This window comes from Barbus barbus (assembly GCF_936440315.1).
Source record: "Barbus barbus genome assembly, chromosome: 8".
Taxonomy (NCBI): Eukaryota; Metazoa; Chordata; class Actinopteri; order Cypriniformes; family Cyprinidae; genus Barbus; species Barbus barbus.
The window spans coordinates 5,728,211-5,748,673 of NC_136736.1; the positions used below are offsets into that span (position 1 = coordinate 5,728,211).

General features: G+C 37.3%; 1 protein-coding gene across 1 annotated transcript in view; it reads left to right on the forward strand.

Moving 5' to 3' along the window:
* Window positions 1-11,347: 11,347 nt before the first annotated feature.
* The window catches only part of LOC306874237 (E3 ubiquitin-protein ligase NEURL1-like), a 34,146-nt gene continuing 25,030 nt past the window's right edge, over window positions 11,348-20,463 (forward strand). Inside the window, exon 1 of the mRNA XM_079424134.1 lies at window positions 11,348-11,568. Coding sequence (XP_079280260.1) covers window positions 11,535-11,568 — 34 coding nt within the window. The 5' untranslated portion in view covers window positions 11,348-11,534. The remainder of the gene's footprint in view (window positions 11,569-20,463) is intronic.

Consider the following 20,463-nt stretch of genomic DNA (forward strand, 5'->3'; position numbering starts at 1 on the left):
GTATCATGGTTTCCACAAAAATGTTTAAGCAGCGCCATTTGTTTTCAACATTGATTATAATAAGAAATGTTTCTTGAGCAGCAAATGAGTAATATTAGAGTGATTTCTGAAGGATCATGTGACACTGAAGACTGGAGTAAGGATGCTAAAAATTCAGCTTTGCATCACAGCAATAAATTACACTTTAAAATATATTAAACTACCATTTTAAATTGCAATAGCATGTCACAGTATTACTGTTTTACTGTGTTTTTGATCAGATAAATACTGGCATGGTGAGCATAAGAGACTTTTTCAAAAACATTAAAAAAATCTTATTGGCACCAAACTCTTCAACAGTTTTGAATGTTTCTAGTTACACACTGCTACCTTTCACTACTGCTCTCAGGCTGAACCTGCGCCCTGTGTTCAAGCCAAAAACCCTTAACTCAAAACCTGAAACATGTGCAGCCCAGTAAGCTAATATAATATCCATGTGGTTAGATGCGAGATAAGGTCGCTCTAACTGCTGCTATAAAATTCTAAGTGAAAGCTCTGCATGATTTTGTGGTGCATTATAATGCTAACATCACAAACTGAAAGCAATCACAAGCGGTGCTAAAATCACAAGACATAAATTCTGAAAATGCTCATCTTGGTTATCTGGTCCAGTTCTTGCAGGCCTGTTCAAAACCCGCAATCATCAGCACAGCCCATGACTGATGAAGAATCAAATTTACCTCAACGTAATATTTGAAAATATAGAACAGCTGGAGTGGATTAACACTGATATAATGAATAATAAACAGCTTGTAATGATCAGTCATTTCCATGATACACATGACTTCTGCAAGTAATACCATATGGACCTCAGGATGTAGGACCTGAGATAAATCTATCTATTCATTAGTAAGTATTTATCATTGCAATGATCTATGCTTTAACTTTAATAATACTGATACTCCTTCTCTAGAATATCTTACTTTTAAGTCTCATACAATCACCTATAAGGCTCATTTAGATATAATCCTGCCCAATCTGTGTGCATGTGTGCATATTATTAAACCTCAATGACAGATCCTATTACCAACTGACTTTCATCTCTTCTCATTGGTTCACTGTCAGCTCACAACTCTCTTCTCTTTTATTAAGTCCACTGAGTACAAGCCTTCACCCAGAACGTACTCTGAAACAAGGGCACACTATGTATAACATTAGAGTTTAAGGCAGGACTATTCCACAGGCAGTTCCCAAATTATAGCATAATTACAAAATTACAATATGCTTTAAACAAACTAAACATGCACGTATCACGCTGCTACAATGGCGTGTAAATTATATGTGAATATGATAAACATTTTTATTACCATTTGATATCACGGTTGCACCACAGTCATTTTTGCAAAGGGAGCTCCAGTATTGACATGTTTACTTCTCTCTCTCCCTGCACATGTCTGTAATAATGAGAGCATCTAATGTTTCTTTGTAATATTTTGCACATGGTATGCTGCTGTACTAGAGATCTGTATTTGAATAGTCTTTTTGTTTAGAGACTTTATGAGTGTGTGTGCATGTGTGTCTATAGACCCTCCTCGGCTGCTCTCTGCAGCTGCCTCCATATTTAGTTACTGCAGTGACTCAGAGAAAATAATCTTTGCTACTCTTGCTATTTACTATGCTACTTGCTACACCATTTACTATGGTATGGTTTGCACACAATACATCTTTTCTTAGTATCATAACACCGTGATGGTAACATGGTATTCTTTGATGTAACGTGGGGTACTGACAACAGTGGAAAATCCAGATGGCCATACCTGGTTCTAGATGGGAAATTTCTTGTTATGAACAGCATCACAAACTTGTGTAGTTGGACTAAAACTCTGAACCTGTGGTTAGAAGTCTAGTTTCCTCTTGACATGAAAAATGGTGTCACACTTTATTTTAAAGGGTTACTCCACCCCAAAATGAAAATTTTGTCATTAATCACTTACTGTCATTCCTCTGTCGTGTGTCTTGTGCTCCCGCCTCTTGTGTCCATATTTGGTTTGTTTCCTGTCCTCGTCTAGTGTGATTATTAGTTAATTCTTGTCCAGCTGTGTTTGTCTCGTTATCTATGATTAACCTGTGTATTTATAGTCCTGTCTGTTCAGTTTGATTTTCTCTGGTCTACTCATTACTCCCTGGTGTTCCTGTCTGTGTCAGCCTTGCCTTGTCCTGCCCTGCGTTGTTTGGAGTCATTAAAGACTGTATTTTGAGTTTACCTCCTCATCTGCGTGTTCCTCGTTCCTCCCTGCTGTGTGCACCGTGACACTAACTCCCATTTCGTTCCAAACCCGTTTATCTTCGGAACACAAATTAAGATATTTTTTATGCTTCCTGACAGCTCTCTGACCCTGCCATAGACAGCAATGTAATTAACACGATCAACGTCCAGAAACGTAGCAAGGAGATCGGTAAAATAATCCATCTGACATCAGGGGATAAACCGTAATTTTACGAAGCTACGAGAATACTTTTTGTATGTAAAAAAACAAATAAAAACAACGACTTTAATAGTTCATCTCTCCCACGTCTCCTCAGCGTCACCGTAGCGCTATTTTGGAGAGTATCCGCTGGACGCAAACTGCGTATGCTGTTCTGTGTCAGCTGTGCCATGCAGATACGCTGTTTTCGTTCAAATCAAAGCGTAAGCGATGTAAAAAACGTATCCGCATGGCGCAGCTGACACAGAACAGAACATTTTTATCCAAAGCGACTTACAAATGAGGACAATAGAAGCAATCAAAACCAACAAAAAACAATAATATGCAAGTGCATTTTTAGTATATTATTAGAGTGTTATATTTCAGTTTCACAAAGAAACGTGCAGCATTTCGTCCAAGCAATAATAAAAAGGACACATTTAATTTATAATTTGTCTTAAATCTCATTTAGTTTAATTGTGAATCGAATCGAATCGTGAGTTGAGTGAATCGTTACAACCCTATCAGATATACATTCATATAAACCCCCACCCCAATTCAATATTTAGGGTTTTCTTCCAATATTTTGTACATCGTGAACAGTGATCTTGCTCTGCCTGCTACAGTATTTTCTTCTCTTTGCATTCGTCTTCAGCATCTCTGGCTTCTGTAAACAGCCATTTACAGTTGGTTTATTTGCCCAGTTAAAGAATTTGTTGTGTGTTATAGTTCTCTTAAAATGATCACCTAGCCATTTCAACAGACTGTCGTCATAATAACTGATTAAAACTGATATAGATTCATTTTTAAATGTTAACACACATTGACATTAACTTTAAATGTGCATAACTGCATACAGATTACAAACATTCGCATTTCATGTGAATGTACTGTGTATTTCTTTATCTGAGCAGAAATGTGTGATTTGAACCCTGTGCAACAGTGAATGCTGGTTGTCATGGAAACCTGCACTACTCTGCAGCTGCTGTTCAACAGCAGATGATGTCAGTAAAAATGAGAGCGTGCACACACACACACTCATACCCCCAACATTACACACAGAGACACGCACCTTTGGGGGACAGAGAGTGTTTACTTGATACACACCAGCTTGCTCGGCATGACACTGGCAGCAATGTCTGTCCTTGATCAATATTATCAAGCTAAATTTGACTCTGGCCTGCAGTTTTCTCATCTACCACCAAACAACAAAAAGGAGATACTCAGCTTGAGGCATCGTGACCAAACGTATCATTCAAGAGTGTATATTCACTCAAGCTCACAATAGCACATAATGGAAGCAAATGCAGTTTCAAAGTCCAACACATCACCCCAACTGAACATTTAATTTATTTAACATCAGCGACTAAAGAACACTCAGTGTCAGACCGTGCCAAGCCATAGTGAGATTGATTAGTGTTTATCCATATGTCAGGAAAAGTCCCCCGTATGGCCAACATAAACACCAGCAATTGTAGACAGATGCTAAATGGAGTTCCAACAGGGAATATATAGGGAGAAAAAGGCAAACAAAGTGCTTATGTAATCAGCTTTATTATGAAGAAAGAAATATGGCATGGATTGTGATAAAATAGTATCCATGGCTGAGTTCCAGTTAAACACATACAATGATGTATATTGATAAAAATAGGTAATGGATAATGTATAGTCAGTTGGTGAAGATGAAACCCAGAAAAAGTCATTTTTGCAATAATGAAGGCGATACATTATCTTGCTTATCACATGCCTACTTGTCAAATACAAAGAAAATATATATTAAATTAGGTTGAAATTATTGTACTATGTGAAAAAGAAAGTAGCACAGCTACTTTACATATTTTGTAAAGTAATATTTTGCTTTGGACAATGGTCAATATCGTTATGTAGTTTGGCAGTTAGTATACAAAAACATTGGCCAATCAGAATCAAGTATTTCAAAGCAGGATTATTTTGCAATTGTTTTGTGGATGTTTGCTAAGAAAACAATAGAAATCTGAAGGGAAAAAAGGGGAAATATACTGTATATATTTTGTTATATACACATAAAAACAAAATTATGCAAAAGGTATGAAAAAAAGATTAGATTAATGCAAAGTAAAAATTTTACTAGATTAGTACAGATTTACAGTAAACATTAATAATTATGTAATGTTGGAAACACACACACACTCTCTCTCTCTCTCTCTCTCAATACATACATATATATATATATATATATATATATATATATATATATATATATATATATATATATATATATACATGTATGTATTGAAACAATATGTTGTCTTTTAATATGAAAATAAATGTGTAAAATATATTGGCTGCCTGTATACGTTAAGTTCTTTGTATTATGTAAGATAATATGTATCTGGAATTAAAAGGAGAGAGAGGCAACCTCTTGATAACCTTATACTGCATGCACAAACACAATACACACACGAAAATTTAGCTTCAGCAATCTCCTCTGTGACTGCAGGATTGATGGCGTATCTGCAAAGGAACATTCCCACTTTTGGATCTGAATCCTAAAGGTCAGCATAATAGGCCTTGGCTATCTCCCCAGCACTCAAATGCAGACTGGGGTTCAGCCGCAGTGCTTGTCAAGTCATCTACAGTATAAGTGCTGTTCATGCATTGCCTGCCTCTTGGTTCTAATGAGGATAGTATTTCACGAACACTTTGGCAGCCAATCTCCAATTTCAATATGCTTCCAGTCATTCCAGGTTTCAGAGTTTATTAATTTTTTATAGGTACATAAAGCAATTACTATAAATCTGTTTATCCTGTTTATGTGGTGAGAGTAGTTGAAAACCATTTGCTCTTTGCGGTGGTTCCACATAGAAGCTACTACTTCCTTCTGATTTCAACCAAAATATACAGTGTATATATATATATATATATATATATATATATATATATATCTCACAAATTGTAGTTAGCAATGTAATCTATTTGATTACACATACTGTATTAGGTAATGTATTGTGACTACTTTTTGATTACTTTTGACATAATTTGTAAGAAAATATTTTTTGTTCTTTGTTATCAGCATCATAAGTTACACATTAAATTACGCAAAGGTTTCCCAAACCGAAAGAACTGAATGCTTTGGGAGGTGATGAAAAGTTAATAAATAATTAATTAAATCATAATAATGAATAATAAAGAAAAAAGAATTAATAAATAAATATATTATGAATAATTTACTGCCACTGTGTAAATAATAAGTAACTATGTACTATATGTTAAATAAGAGTAATCTGATTACGAGCACTTTAAAATGTATCATATAGTCAGTCAATCATATATATTCTATATATTTCTCACACATACACACATACACACACACACACACACACACATTATATATATATATTGTCAGAGAAGTCACGCCGTCACATCCTCCACCGTCACCACAGTCATCAACCACCACTTACACCCGATCTCAGTCACTTGTGTTCTGATCACCCGCACCTGCCGATCATCAATCAAGTCACCTTTAAAAGCATGCTGCATCCAGTCTATCATCGTCTGGTCTACTGTTCACCACCACGAAGAGTACCTGACTCCCTTGTGCTACTAACCTGTTTATACTTAGTTTCTCCAGTGATTCTCCCTCATTGATCTCTCTCGTTCCTGGACTCCTCAGCTTCAGCAATCCTGCAAAGAAACAGACTGTCGGTAATCAGCAAGGCATTCTAAGGACTGGTTTCAGTGTTTTCACTCACCTGCATTTGCTTTCCACAGTCTCCCATCTCTTGCTTATCAATAAACCTGCTTGCTATTCACTATTTGTGTCTGGCCTGTTTGTGACATGTATATACAGGTCCTTCTCAAAAAATTAGCATATTGTGATAAAGTTCATTATTTTCTGTAATGTACTGATAAACATTAGACTTTCATATATTTTAGATTCATTACAACACAACTGAAGTAGTTCAAGCCTTTTATTGTTTTAATATTGATGATTTTGGCATACAGCTCATGAAAACCCAAAATTCCTATCTCAAAAAATTAGCATATTTCATCCGACCAATAAAAGAATGGCCATTATGTTCATTTATGCACTCAATACTTGGTCGGGAATCCTTTTGCAGAAATGACTGCTTCAATGCGGCGTGGCATGGAGGCAATCAGCCTGTGGCACTGCTGAGGTGTTATGGAGGCCCAGGATGCTTCGATAGCGGCCTTAAGCTCATCCAGAGTGTTGGGTCTTGCGTCTCTCAACTTTCTCTTCACAATATCCCACAGATTCTCTATGGGGTTCAGGTCAGGAGAGTTGGCAGGCCAATTGAGCACAGTAATACCATGGTCAGTAAACCATTTACCAGTGGTTTTGGCACTGTGAGCAGGTGCCAGGTCGTGCTGAAAAATGAAATCTTCATCTCCATAAAGCTTTTCAGCAGATGGAAGCATGAAGTGCTCCAAAATCTCCTGATAGCTAGCTGCATTGACCCTGCCCTTGATAAAACACAGTGGACCAACACCAGCATCACTGACTGTGGGTACTTGACACTGGACTTCAGGCATTTTGGCATTTCCCTCTCCCCAGTCTTCCTCCAGACTCTGGCACCTTGATTTCCGAATGACATGCAAAATTTGCTTTCATCCGAAAAAAGTACTTTGGACCACTGAGCAACAGTCCAGTGCTGCTTCTCTGTAGCCCAGGTCAGGCGCTTCTACCGCTGTTTCTGGTTCAAAAGTGGCTTGACCTGGGGAATGCGGCACCTGTAGCCCATTTCCTGCACACGCCTGTACACGGTGGCTCTGGATGTTTCTACTCCAGACTCAGTCCACTGCTTCCGCAGGTCCCCCAAGGTCTGGAATCGGTCCTTCTCCACAATCTTCCTCAGGGTCCGGTCACCTCTTCTCGTTGTGCTGCGTTTTCTGCCACACTTTTTCCTTCCCACAGACTTCCCACTGAGGTGCCTTGATACAGCACTCTGGGAACAGCCTATTCGTTCAGAAATGTCTTTCTGTGTCTTACCCTCTTGCTTGAGGGTGTCAATGATGGCCTTCTGGACAGCAGTCAGGTCGGCAGTCTTACCCATGATTGCGGTTTTGAGTAATGAACCAGGCTGGGAGTTTTTAAAAGCCTCAGGAATCTTTTGCAGGTGTTTAGAGTTAATTAGTTGATTCAGATGATTAGGTTAATAGCTCGTTTAGAGAACCTTTTCATGATATGCTAATTTTTTGAGATAGGAATTTTGGGTTTTCATGAGCTGTATGCCAAAATCATCAATATTAAAACAATAAAAGGCTTGAACTACTTCAGTTGTGTTGTAATGAATCTAAAATATATGAAAGTCTAATGTTTATCAGTACATTACAGAAAATAATGAACTTTATCACAATATGCTAATTTTTTGAGAAGGACCTGTATATGTGTGTGTGTGTGTGTGTGTGTGTGTGTGTGTGTGTGTGTGTGTGTGTGTGTGTGTGTATATATACACACATTTCACTGCTGGTTATACTCTGTATAATTGTGACAAATAAAAATCTTGAATCTTGATATATATATATATATATATATATATATATATATATATATATACAGCCTTAACCCATCTCTTTCAGAGAACTACAGGCCTTCTCTTCCTTTCATTGGAAAAACACTTGAACGAGCTGTGTTCAAACAAGTCTCTGCCTTTCTCACACAGAACAACCTCCTCGACAGCAACCAGTCTGGTTTCAGAAGTGGACATTCAATCGAGACCGCCTTGCTCTCGGTTGTTGAAGCCCTAAGGCTAGCAAGAGCGGATTCCAAATCTTCAATACTGATCTTGCTGGATCTGTCCGCTGCTTTTTACATGGTTAACCACCAGATCCTCCTGTCAACCCTATTGGCAAAGGGCATCTCAGGAACCGCATTCCAGTGGTTTGAGCTTTACCTATCAGATAGGTCCTTCAATGTATCTTGGAGAGGTGAGGTGTCCAAGTCGCAATATATATTGGAGTGCCTCAGGGCTCAGTTCTTGGACCACTTCTCTTCTGTGTCTATATGGCATCACTAGGTTCTTTCATTCAGAAACATGGCTTTTCATATCACTGCTATGCTGATGACACTCAACTCTACCTCTCATTCCATCCTGGTGATCCGACGATAGCTGCTTGCATCTCAGCTTGTCTAACAGACACTTCTTGCTAGATGAAGGACCATCACCTTCAACTCAACCTTGCCAAGACAAAACTGCTTGTGGTTCCATCAAACCCATTATTTTATCACAATTTCACCATCCAGTTAGGCACATCAACCACAACTCCTTCTAAAAACAACCAAAAATCTTGGAGTTATGATTGATGATCAGCTGACTTTCTCAGGTAACGTTGCCAAAACTACACGGTCCTGCAGATTTGTTTGATTTAACATCAAGAAGATCAGTCCCTTTCTTTCGGAACATGCTTCATAAATCCTTGTTCAAGCTCTTGTTCTGTCCAAGCTGGACTATTACAATGCTCTCTTGGCAGGTCTTCCAGCCAGTTCTATCAAACCTTTACAATTAATCCAGAATGCGGCAGCAAGATTAATTAGTTAATTTTTAATGAGCTGAAAAGAATGCACGTCACACCTCTGTTTATCAATTTGCACTGGCTACCAATATCTGCTCGCATAAAATTCAAAGCATTAGTGTTTGCCTACAAACCACCACTGACTCTGCACCCTTTAACCTAAATGCATTACTTCAGATTTATGTACCCTCTAGAACAGGGTTCCTCAAATCTTTCCCTGGAGGTCCAATCTGCTGCAAAGTTTAGCTCCAACCCTGATCAAACTCACCTACCTGTGATTTTTCTAATGATCTTGAAGACTCTGATTAACATGCTCAGGTGTGTTTGATTAGGGTTAGAGCTAAACTCTGCAGGAATGGTCCAGATTTGAGGAAGCTTGCGTTCTGCAAATGAACGTTGCTTTATTGTGCCATCCCAAAGTGGCACAAAATCACTTTCACAGACTTTTAAATTAAATGTTCCCTCCTGGTGGAATGACCTGCCCAACTCAATCCGAGCAGCTGAGTCCTTAGCCTTCTTCAAGAATCGTCTAAAATTTGTTTGTCTATTTGTTTTCTTTTTATTGTGCAATTAACAAAAGCAAAAAAGGCCTCTAACACTAAAAGGCTCTATTCTTTTTCTATTAAAAAAAACCTTGCTACATGTACTGCGTTAAGCTAACTGAGACTTGTTATAGCACTTGCATATCATTGCTCTTTTGCTGATTTTGATTGCCTCCATTGTCCTCATTTGTAAGTCGTTTTGGATAAAAGCATCTGCTAAATGACTAAATGTAATATATATATATATATATATATATATATATATATATATATGTATATATATATATATATATATATGTGTATGTATATATATATATATATAATGCCTTATGGAAAAGGAAAAAGTAATCAACCTCATGAAAAAAAAATAAACTGCATGATCTTTTATTACCTCTTAATAAAAACAACCCCAAAAAACATTAAACACTCAGAGGAGGTTTTTGTAAGAGCATCATTTTGTCAAGTATTGTAAAACGATATCAGTTCATCATTCATAGCAGTGCTAATCAAAGTCGTATGACAATCCCCTATTCCTGAACACAAAAATAGCACAAGTGCTTGTGAGTTTCGGGCATGGGCTCCCAAAAATGTGTGCACCATGTGTGAGCGAGAGAGCACCAATCAGCCCATCATTGTGTAGCAAGCGATGATTTCATTTTGATCAAAGTGGTGGTGTTCTGGAGTGAAGGCCTGTGGTTTGTTATGGTTCCCTTCAAAATTCCAATTGTTAAAAAGGGGAAGGCAAAAAAGTAAATATTATTGCTAACGTGATTTTAGTGGATAATGTTTTCCACGTAATCAGAGAGGCAATAGTGAGAATGAGTTTAATTGAGTTTTTGTCCTCCCTGCCCTTTTTTAATCACATTTATTTATTAACTTGTTACAGCGAAACTCTCCAGCTATTTGTTTATTAACTGACTTATATTTATATCTTTAGATAACATAAATAAAATTCTGCCATGTCATTTCTAAAGAGTAATGAATTAACCACCCTTTGAACTGTCTCAGAGATTGTACGGGCTGAAGAAACGTTTCTTGAAGCGGATGAGGTTAAAATCTGGGTTAGGAGAACCTGGTCCCAGATCAGTGAGGTCACAGTAAGTAGACTAACCCGAGATGACATTAAGAGGTCATAATTCTTTACAAGGGTCACAGAGGAGAGAGAACAATATTCCCAGAATGTTAGGGAGAAAAATAGTTTTGGGGGTAACAAATTTTAACCATTCTTCTGAGATGTAGAATAGGTTGGCCATGTGGACTTTTTGGAGTTTTACTGTATCTCAAAGACATGACAGAAAATGACCATAAACATCATCTAACCACGTGTTTGCCATTGTTTTGTGTTTGCTTAAAAAATATTCCTCTTTTGGCACTTCCTCTTTTCTTCAGATTGAAAGCTGTACTTCCTCTTGAGATATTGCTGTAGGTCAACCGCACCAGAGAAGTGTGCATATACTACATCCTCCTGACACCCATTTTTGTTCACTTTATTTTTTTAGTTAATACCTGAGAACACACATGCCATATACTGGTAATATATATAAATATACATTTGGAGATTAGACAGCCTCTTCTCCCTTTGAACTTTGAAAACTGAAGTATGACATAAAGAGATTTTATTTATTTATTTATTCATTTTTATAATAATTAATGTATTATAACGTGTTTATATTATATAATGAATATGTATTATTAAAACGTATTAAGTCTGGCTTTTTTGCGCACTTGTTAAACCTTGCACCTATATGTGGTAAAACAAAAATGATTAATAAATTAACACTGGCTGTAGATGAGGGGCGTGACGCCTAGTGAAGCGCTCTCAGACTCCGCCTTATATGTAAATGAGTCAGTGTGGCGCTGGTGTCCGCGCGCTCAGTCAATGAGCACCGAGACAGGAGGAGTGTGACTGTTTACATCTCGTTTCGGGGGCCGAGAGATCTTTTCCTCCTGCATGATGTCGGTGTGGAATTATCGCACTCTCAACCTTTGAGAAATTAAAGGCGGCCAGCGCAAAACAGTGACCCGGCGTTGAGTCATGGGAGGCCAGATAACCCGAAACGCCTTGTACGGTGAGGAACTGCGTTAAGGATCTCCATGCAACCGCTGAATGATGTTCATTATGTTTGCCTGCTGATGAACGCTCCGATATAGATAGATAGAAGAATAGATGGATAGAAGAGAATTTAGAGAGAAAACGTCTGCCTCTAAAAACCACATATGCATTGGAATACTTGGAACACAATCGAGCACAAATCATAGACTTAACGTAGACGGCATTTGTGTAGCTTTCTGGAGATGTTGCGCTCCAAGGAATGAATACACAAGCGCGTCTCATGCCAGTGAATGCGCTTTCACATCAGACGTGTTTCCCCCACAGCAGCGTGAGAAAAGAAAGGGAATTCGTGGGGGATTCCCTCTGTTGTTGGAAATAAGAAGGATTTACAACGGGTTTTCCACAACGTTTGATTGTATTATTAACAAGCCCGTGGGGCAGCTGGTTTAAAAGAGAACCAAATAAATCAATTGATTAGTTCTACATAAAAATACAAGGTTGTTGCTTACACAGAGTCGATATTTTATACTGATATGTCCTGAAATTCATGTTCAGGCTGTTGTGCTGCTACAATACTGGTTTTGGCAAGTCGTTCTAACATGTATTTATTGTTAAACATGCAACTACTAGGCTATCTATAGCTATGTCAGTGCTTTTTCCACTAGTGACTAATCCACTAGTATCTTCTTAAATTTCAACTACCCATTAGATGCTAAGACTTGCAATATGGATTAGTATATTTATCCATTTAGCAGTAGTTACTATACCAAATCATAGCAAAAATGAATAAATGTGGTGTATAGATTCAGAATGGCTTAAATGTCAGGAGTTGATCTGTATGGGATGTTTTGGCCGTTGGCCTGCAGGGTGAATGGGTGAATAATCTTCAGTGTTGGAAGGGTGACTGTAACTGAAACAAACATGAGCAGTTGGTTTATGTAAATATCTCTGTTTTACTCTCGCTCTGAGTGCAGCTGATTGGCCTGGAGTTAATCTGAACCCTTGGTGGATCTGACCCACTTGATCATTAATTCTAATTAAAGCACTATATCACATTCAATCAGGTAAACCGGGACTAGAGCTATGACAGAATGTGTAGTAGCACCTGATGTTAGTAAAAAGCATACTTGTCGGAAACATACTCTATATTTTCATTCCATGAGGAAACCCCTGAAGAAATGTCTGTATTAAAATGAATTAATAGATAAGCTAAATTAATCACATTAAAAAACACAAGCAATGTGAGTGCAATAGCTTACATGCAAAACAAATCAGTCAGCTCTGAGACGAAAACATTACAACATTTGATTAGAAGCAAATAAAGTGTTTAAAAAAAATTAAAAGCATACGCATTTGTTTGAGGCCTTGAAACTTGAGCTGAAATCTTTTTAATTTTATATTTGGAGACTATTAAGAAGACAAAGGAAATGATGGGAAGAAGGGGTGGAAACAGGATTGGGAAATGACGCAAGCCAGACTCGAATGTCATTTTTCCTTAACATGAGCACATGCACTAGCTGGCCGCTGCTCTGATTTTTTGAAGTTTGTCTTTCTTTAAAAAAAAACATTTATCAGGAGCACAAATCATTTAAAGATGTCTGTAGCTCCTAACATTCTGGTTTCACCTTCCAGTTCCCATTACTGAGGGTTTTTTTTTAGTTCTTGCAGCAGGCTGACAGTGGATATAAATTGCTTATCCGGATACGCACACATCTTTCACCTTAAATACAGTAAATTACAGTGGTTTATCTGATCTTTGCATAAAAACAGAAACTGTTCAGAACTGAGAACAATAAAGTCTGGTTTGTAGTGCTTGAGCTGGATAGACAAGCTTGTGTTTGTGCTTGTTTGTTTGTGTGTGTGTGTGTGTGTGTGTGTGTGTGTGTGTGTTTAAGACTATTGGGTGTTTCTCATGCACCTCTGGAACACATCCTTGCCTCTAAGGCAGGAAAGAGATGAATAATCTGAAGTAGCATTTTTTTTCATAAAGGCTGTTAAAAATGGAACATTACAACAGTTCCAGATATTTCCCACTGTCACTAGACCAAAAACAGTATCAGCTCTCCACCTTAAACTAGAAATATGAGTGCAAATTGAAAGTAATATGCAAACTGTCAGTTTGCTTCCATCTGTTTAAACAAATTCTCTGGTCTATTCTTTTTTGCACCGTCATCTGATTTGCATACATTTCTATAATAGATTTTGTGCAATAAATGGCACTTATCAGACAGTGCAATTAATTTTTAGTAGATGCACTGATATAAAAATCCTAGCTGGTACTGATAAACAATACATGGCAAGTATTGAAATGTTATATTTTGTCTAAATATATTAAAAATAATTTTCTAAAACTAACTAGCAAAATAGAAAATATATTATTTTAAATTCTTATAGTGAACATCACATTTTAGTGTACAATATCAAAAAATGGTTGTCCATTTTGAGATTTGCTAAATATTACATTCAACAGTGTTATTAAATATCTGTAAAGAATAACTGAGCATTAGATGACAACAAAGGTATGAAAGGCAAGAAATGAGCATGCATAATTAAATATCCAACACTAGCCGATATATATATCCAATACTGACCAGTGCAATGGAGATACATTAAAACTAATTTCAGCTAATAACCAATATGGTACCAATATATTGAGCATCCCTAATTCTTAATCAATTCCCCTCTAAACATCAGCGTTGAATCAGTTATTTGCTGCTAATTTGTTTATAACGGCACTGAAAGTATTGAAATTACTGAATCAATTACCATGGTGTTATTCTGTTGAATTCACAATAAGACAGCCATCCACAAACAACATGAGGAAACTGTTAGCACTGGAGTTTGTTTGGAGTAGAATTTTTAATGGGGCATATTGGGATTGATTATCAGTGATTGGTTGACATGCAGACAAGGAGTCAATGTGGTGCGGTGACAGATTATTAAAAGGCAAACAGAGGAAGTGTTCTTATCTACAATCCCTGCTGTGGTTACATCGCTCAGTTTCTATGTCGTGACAGAAACATATGTCTGTGGGTCAGGTGCTGATGCTGCTAAGTAACCATCCGCTGCACCTCTGTGGAGCACAACATCAATGATGAGTCATTTGATCCACCGCAGAAATGAAATGACACCACCACACACTGGTGTTTATGTACGGATCAGATCACCTAGGAGCAAGCCAGCCATGGCGGAAGACCACAGCAACGCTTAATATGTTCTGCACTCGTTTACTTTATTGCCACCCGACCAGATAGTTGCTAATTATCTTCAGAACACAATTGCAAACATGGACATGCATACCCCAGGAACAGAAAAATAAAAGTGTTGACATTTATGTAACCAAAAACATCATTAATTATGTGTAATCATGAAAAAGTGTCACTAAAATCTGTAAAATGTCTTTTTAAAATTAATTTTTTTATACATTTCATCAGTCATTATTACAGTCTTCAGTGACTCATGATACATCAGAAATCATTCAGATATGCTAAAATGGTGCTCAAGAAACATTTTGTATTTTTTATCAATGTTGAAAACAGTGGCTGCTTAATATTTTTTGTGGAAACTGTTACACTAGCATGTTTAGGAAAAATAAGAAATTAATAAATTTATTAAACAAGGATGCAATTATATTAATCAAAATTGACAGTAAAGGCATTTACAGTTTAATGTTTCAAACGATTCCCAATTAAAAAAAAAAAAAAGTTTTCACAAACATATTAGGCAGCAAAAACTGCTTTCAACACTGAAAATTATAAGAACCATTATTAATAATTGAGCTCCAATAATAACTGAGAACCAAATCAGAATATTAGAATGATTTCTGAAGGATCATGTGGCACTGTAATAACTGCTTATTGCTTTTTGCAATATATTCAATTAGAAAACAGTTACATTAAATTACAATAATAGTCATTACTTATTATTGTATTATTACTAACAATATTACTGTTCTTATTGTATTTTTAATCAAATAAATGCAGCTAAAAACACTACATAAAACATAAAAACATAAAAAACACTAAAACAAATAAAAAAGTTAGATCTACTTGTTTAATAATGTTCTGAGCTGTTTGAATGTAAAATAAATGAACAGATATTAATGTATTCTTCTAATGTTGATGTTTATACTAAGTGTGACGTGTTTTCTGAGTTGAAGTGTGTGACGACACTTGAGCAAGGGTTTTATATAAAGCAGAGGTCAGAGGGTGTTTGCTGTTTGTCACAGTTTTGGTCTGTTTTGGTTTTGTTTTCCCCGTGTTTGTTCCTGAGTTTCCTTATATGGTATTTTCCCTTTTCTTGTTTAGTTTCATTGATTAATCCCCAGCACCTGTGTTTTTGTAATTATCTCGTTTCATCCTGTGTATTTAAGTTCCTGTCTGTTCAGTTGGTTTTTGTCTGGTCTACTCGTTACTCCCGGTGTTCTTGTGTGTCTGCCCTGCCTTGTCTGAATTAAAGACTGTTTAATTTGAGTTTACTCCTCGTCTCATGTTTCTCGTTCCTCCCCGTTGTGTGCACCGTGACAGAAGACCAGACAGTCTTCTAAACATTAAGCTGCGCCCTTTCACCTCGTTTTTGTTTTCTCGTTTTTTGTTTGCTTGTTTTGTCTCCCGTGGCATGGAAGTCGCCGCTCGTCATCCCACCCTTGCCTACTGTAATTTGGCGTGGGAGTTCGGTGGGATCGCCGCGAGTGCTGCCCGCTGGCCGCTCATCAGTCACGTTCGCCAGCCGTTCATGGGCCGCTGCTCGCTCAAACCCGCTGGCTGCGGCTCCCACAAGCCTGCCGGCCGCTACGACGTCAAGCCCGCCGGCTGCTGATCACTTCAGTTCCCAGTTCCCGTGGATCCAGTTCCCCAGTTACGGCCTAATCACGGCCAGGAGTGCCATTCCTAGCCACTGACAAGAGTCCAGTGCAGGCTCCAGCCCAAGAGTTTAGCCCAAGGAGGGCTCCTGTTCCTGAGAGTAGCCCAAGGAGGGCAACTGTTCCTGAGTTCAGCCCCATAGGTTCCTTCAAGGATTTTTTTTTGGGGGGGGTAGTAGGGCTCCGGCTTTAGTGGCTGGGCCGAGTGGGTAGGCCAAGGCCACGGAGGCCGCCCAGCCATGGCCTCCTGAGCTCCCTGCACCTCCATGGCAGCCTGTACTGTCTGTTCCGCCCTGGAGGTGTTCCCCTTGTCCCTGTACTGCACCAATCTCCAGGGTGCCCACCCCCCTCCCCGGTGTTGTTACGGCGCGGGACGCGCCTTCCGCCAAGTACTTGTACATCGCTTCTTAAGATGCTACTTATGTTCCCGTTTTATATAATTCCTTTTTTTTTTACATTTAAGCAAAAAGTCTCTTTTGCAACTACATTTTCAGTATTTGACATACAGCAATAGTTTTCAGATAATCTTTTACACGAGTTAATGAAATCTTACTGTTTAATGATTCAGGAAAAAAATGATTCTCAAGTAGATTATTTACATTCTGGTGTCTGATACCTAAAAACTAGTTATATTGTGTATCAGGGGACATGTGCTTACAGTAGAGCAGTTAATGTGATTACCAACAGAGCAAATTAAAAGATAATTCCTAGATAACAGATTAGAAAGAAGGTCAATGCTTGACATAATTAAACATAAAATCATTTATTATGACAATTATTTACACTTATTTTAATTTTGTTTTAATTTATTGAAAATATTTATATACATATCCACTGCAATACATTTTATTAATTTAAAATCATTCTAAAATGTCCTCAAAACTTGATGAGATATGACAACCTCCTGTTTCCCTGTTGTGAATGATTATGCAAATAATTATATGATTTGCATATGGCACGTGGCTTGACACGACTAATGCATTACAACAGGACAATGTATTTTCACTCTAAAAAATAACACACATCACCTTTAAAGGTGCATCTAAGACTATTTTCCTGCTGTTGAACAGATGAAACAGAACAGATATTGTACTGTCTGCTTGTTAAATATATGTGGCTGTAGACTTTGCCTCCTTGTGATGTATGTAATAAAACACTCTCAAGTGCTCCTTTGCAAGTTACATTGGATGAAACTTTATGTATATTCAGCAAACTAAACTGCAGAAAGTCAGCCTCGGGATGTTCTTTTGTAAAACAGTCCATGAGTGCTGCTGGCCAAGCAATTTTATTTTAACATTGAGTGTGTGAGAATGTGTGTGATGTGAGGTGTTTCCTCATTACATAACATTTTCTGACCTACAGTCAGACATCTGAACCTGCCCTGAACTGGTCTGCATGGTAATGAGGATAAAATGATTATAAAGATAGCAGCTACCTGACAACCTTATTCCACACAGTGAAGTTAAACCTGACCTTAGCATGTGATGGTCCTCTTCAATAAAAATACACAAGCGTGCTTTACTAAACCTCTTTCCCAATTTTCGAAGACCCAAATACTGGCTTCACATTTGGAATAATTGGGATTTTTTAATATTTTTCAAAGAAGTCTCTTTGTTCATGCTCACCAAAGCTGCATTTGTTTGGTCAAAAATACTGTAAAAAAAAAGTAATATTGTGAAATATTTTTACAAATTAACAAAAGAAAAAGTGTTATTTTTTATTATATTTAAAATGTAATTTATTCCTGTGATGGCAAAGATATATTTTCAGCATCATTACTCCAATCTTCAATGTGACCCTGGACCACATAACCATAAGTCATAAGTAGCGTGGGTATATTTGTAGCAATATCGATTTTTCTTTTTGGCAAAACTGAGCACTGTTCTTCAGAAAAATCCTCCAGGTCCTGCAGAATCTTCAGTTTTCCAGCATCTTTTGCATATTTGAACCCTTTCCAGCAGTAACTGTATGATTTTGAGATCCACCTTTTCACACTGAGGATGATTGAGGGACTCAAACACAACTATTAAAAAGGGTTCAAACATCCACTGATGCTCCAGAAGGAAACACGATGCATTAAGAGCCGGGGGTGAAAACTTTTTGAATTTGAAGATCAAGGTAAATTGTACTTAATTTGTCTTCCAGGAAACATGCAAGTAGCTTCTGTTGCTTCCGAAGGGCAGAACTAAATGGAAAAAAAATTATATTTCTACAAAATAAGAAAAATTTGGACATCTTCATTCTGTTCAAAAGTTTTCACCCCCGGCTCTTAATGCATCGTGTTTCCTTCTGGAGCATCAGTGAATGTTTGAACCTTTTTTAATTTTTGTGTTTGAGTCCCTCAATCATCCTCAGTGTGAAAAGGTGGATCTCAAAATCATACAGTTACTGCTGGAAAGGGTTAAAATATGCAAAAGATGCTGGAAAACTGAAGATGCTGCAGGACCTGGAGGATTTTTCTGAAGAACAGTGCTCAGTTTAACTGTTCAGAACAAACAAGGGACTCATGAACAACCATCACAAAACAAAAAAACAATCGTAGATCGTCCAGGTAACCACACACAGTAGTAAGAACCAAGGGTTCCCAAACTTTTGAATGTGGTTATTTTAATAATTTCAGCCATTTTTTTGTCTTGTGGACTATATGTAAACATCTTTTATTGAAAATATCTTACTCAGGACAGTACTAAATAAAAAATAACATGCATTTTGTATGATCTCTCTTATTTTGTTAAAATTATTCACATTTTCACAGATTCTTCAAGGGGTTCCCAAACTTTCGCATGCAACTGTATATTATCTTACTGATGCATTTACTGTACATTATTTTTTTAAATATTTATAATATCAACATTATTCAATAGTCTACTACAGGGTAGGTAATCCACATGAGCTTATGATTATTCATATGCGCAAGTGTGTTGATTCAGGCCCCCCAGGCTGTTCTTTATGGGATGAACTTATGTAAGAATCATTTTCTATCCATTGGTTACCTTAAAAAAGAATGTGGTTACCATAGAAATAGCAGCATTATGATGTGTTTGGTAGCCCAGGGTGGAATCTGCTTTTTGTGTGTTGGGAGACTGTTTATGTCACTGGCTTCTATTACTTACAATGTGTGTGTGTGTCTCTGCATGTCCTGAGCTGTTATATTTTATGACTTGTGTCTATCTTATATAATAAAATTTAGGATGACAACAGAACGTTGTTGAAGTCGGTGTGAATTTCTGTTCACAAAAGATTTGACTTATTTTTAACAGGGAAAAATGTGGGGTGGGACTTGATTTTATCCACCAGGAAATGATTTAATCATAAAAAGTGGGTGTTATATTAAAGAACAGAGCTGGACTTAATACGAGTTTGCTAAATCAATACCTAAAGCCTTTTTTTTTGGAATAACGTATAGCGATGAATCGTTCACAAAAAGACCATGAACATTATTAAGAAAGACATGGGGTCATTTTTGATTTCACAGTGATTTAAATTAAATTATAATTGAATTATGATTAATCGTTTGCAATAAGACCAGGAACACCATTAAGAAGGTCAATTTTGATTTCATGTTGATTTTAATTAAATTATTTTTAATAATTAACCTACGTTGTTTAGATTAACATTTAACATTGTTCAAGCCGTACCATAACTTGTTCCAATAATTCGTACAATGTCTCTCTTCTGCCTCAAACCCAGTTTCGACACAAAACAGCATTTACAGATTTTTTTAAAAGACATTTAGCAGATTAAACCGATCTGGGATCATCGTTCCCTGTCCAGACAGACTAAGTGAAAGCACAGTCACTGAACTCAGATCAGCAGAAAACTGAAAGCTCTCACCATGGCAGCGTTGCTAAGGAACATGAGCTGCTACTTAACCTCCATTTTCTGTCTGACAGCTGCAGCTCTTGTGTTTGCTAATGTATTCATTTCAGTGTGCTCAGACTATGAGTGTTACACACAATGTCCGTCGGCTAACAGACCTGCCCACACACACACACTTACAGACACATGTATGCAAGTTACAAGGCTGAAAAGACACCTGAGGCATATTAA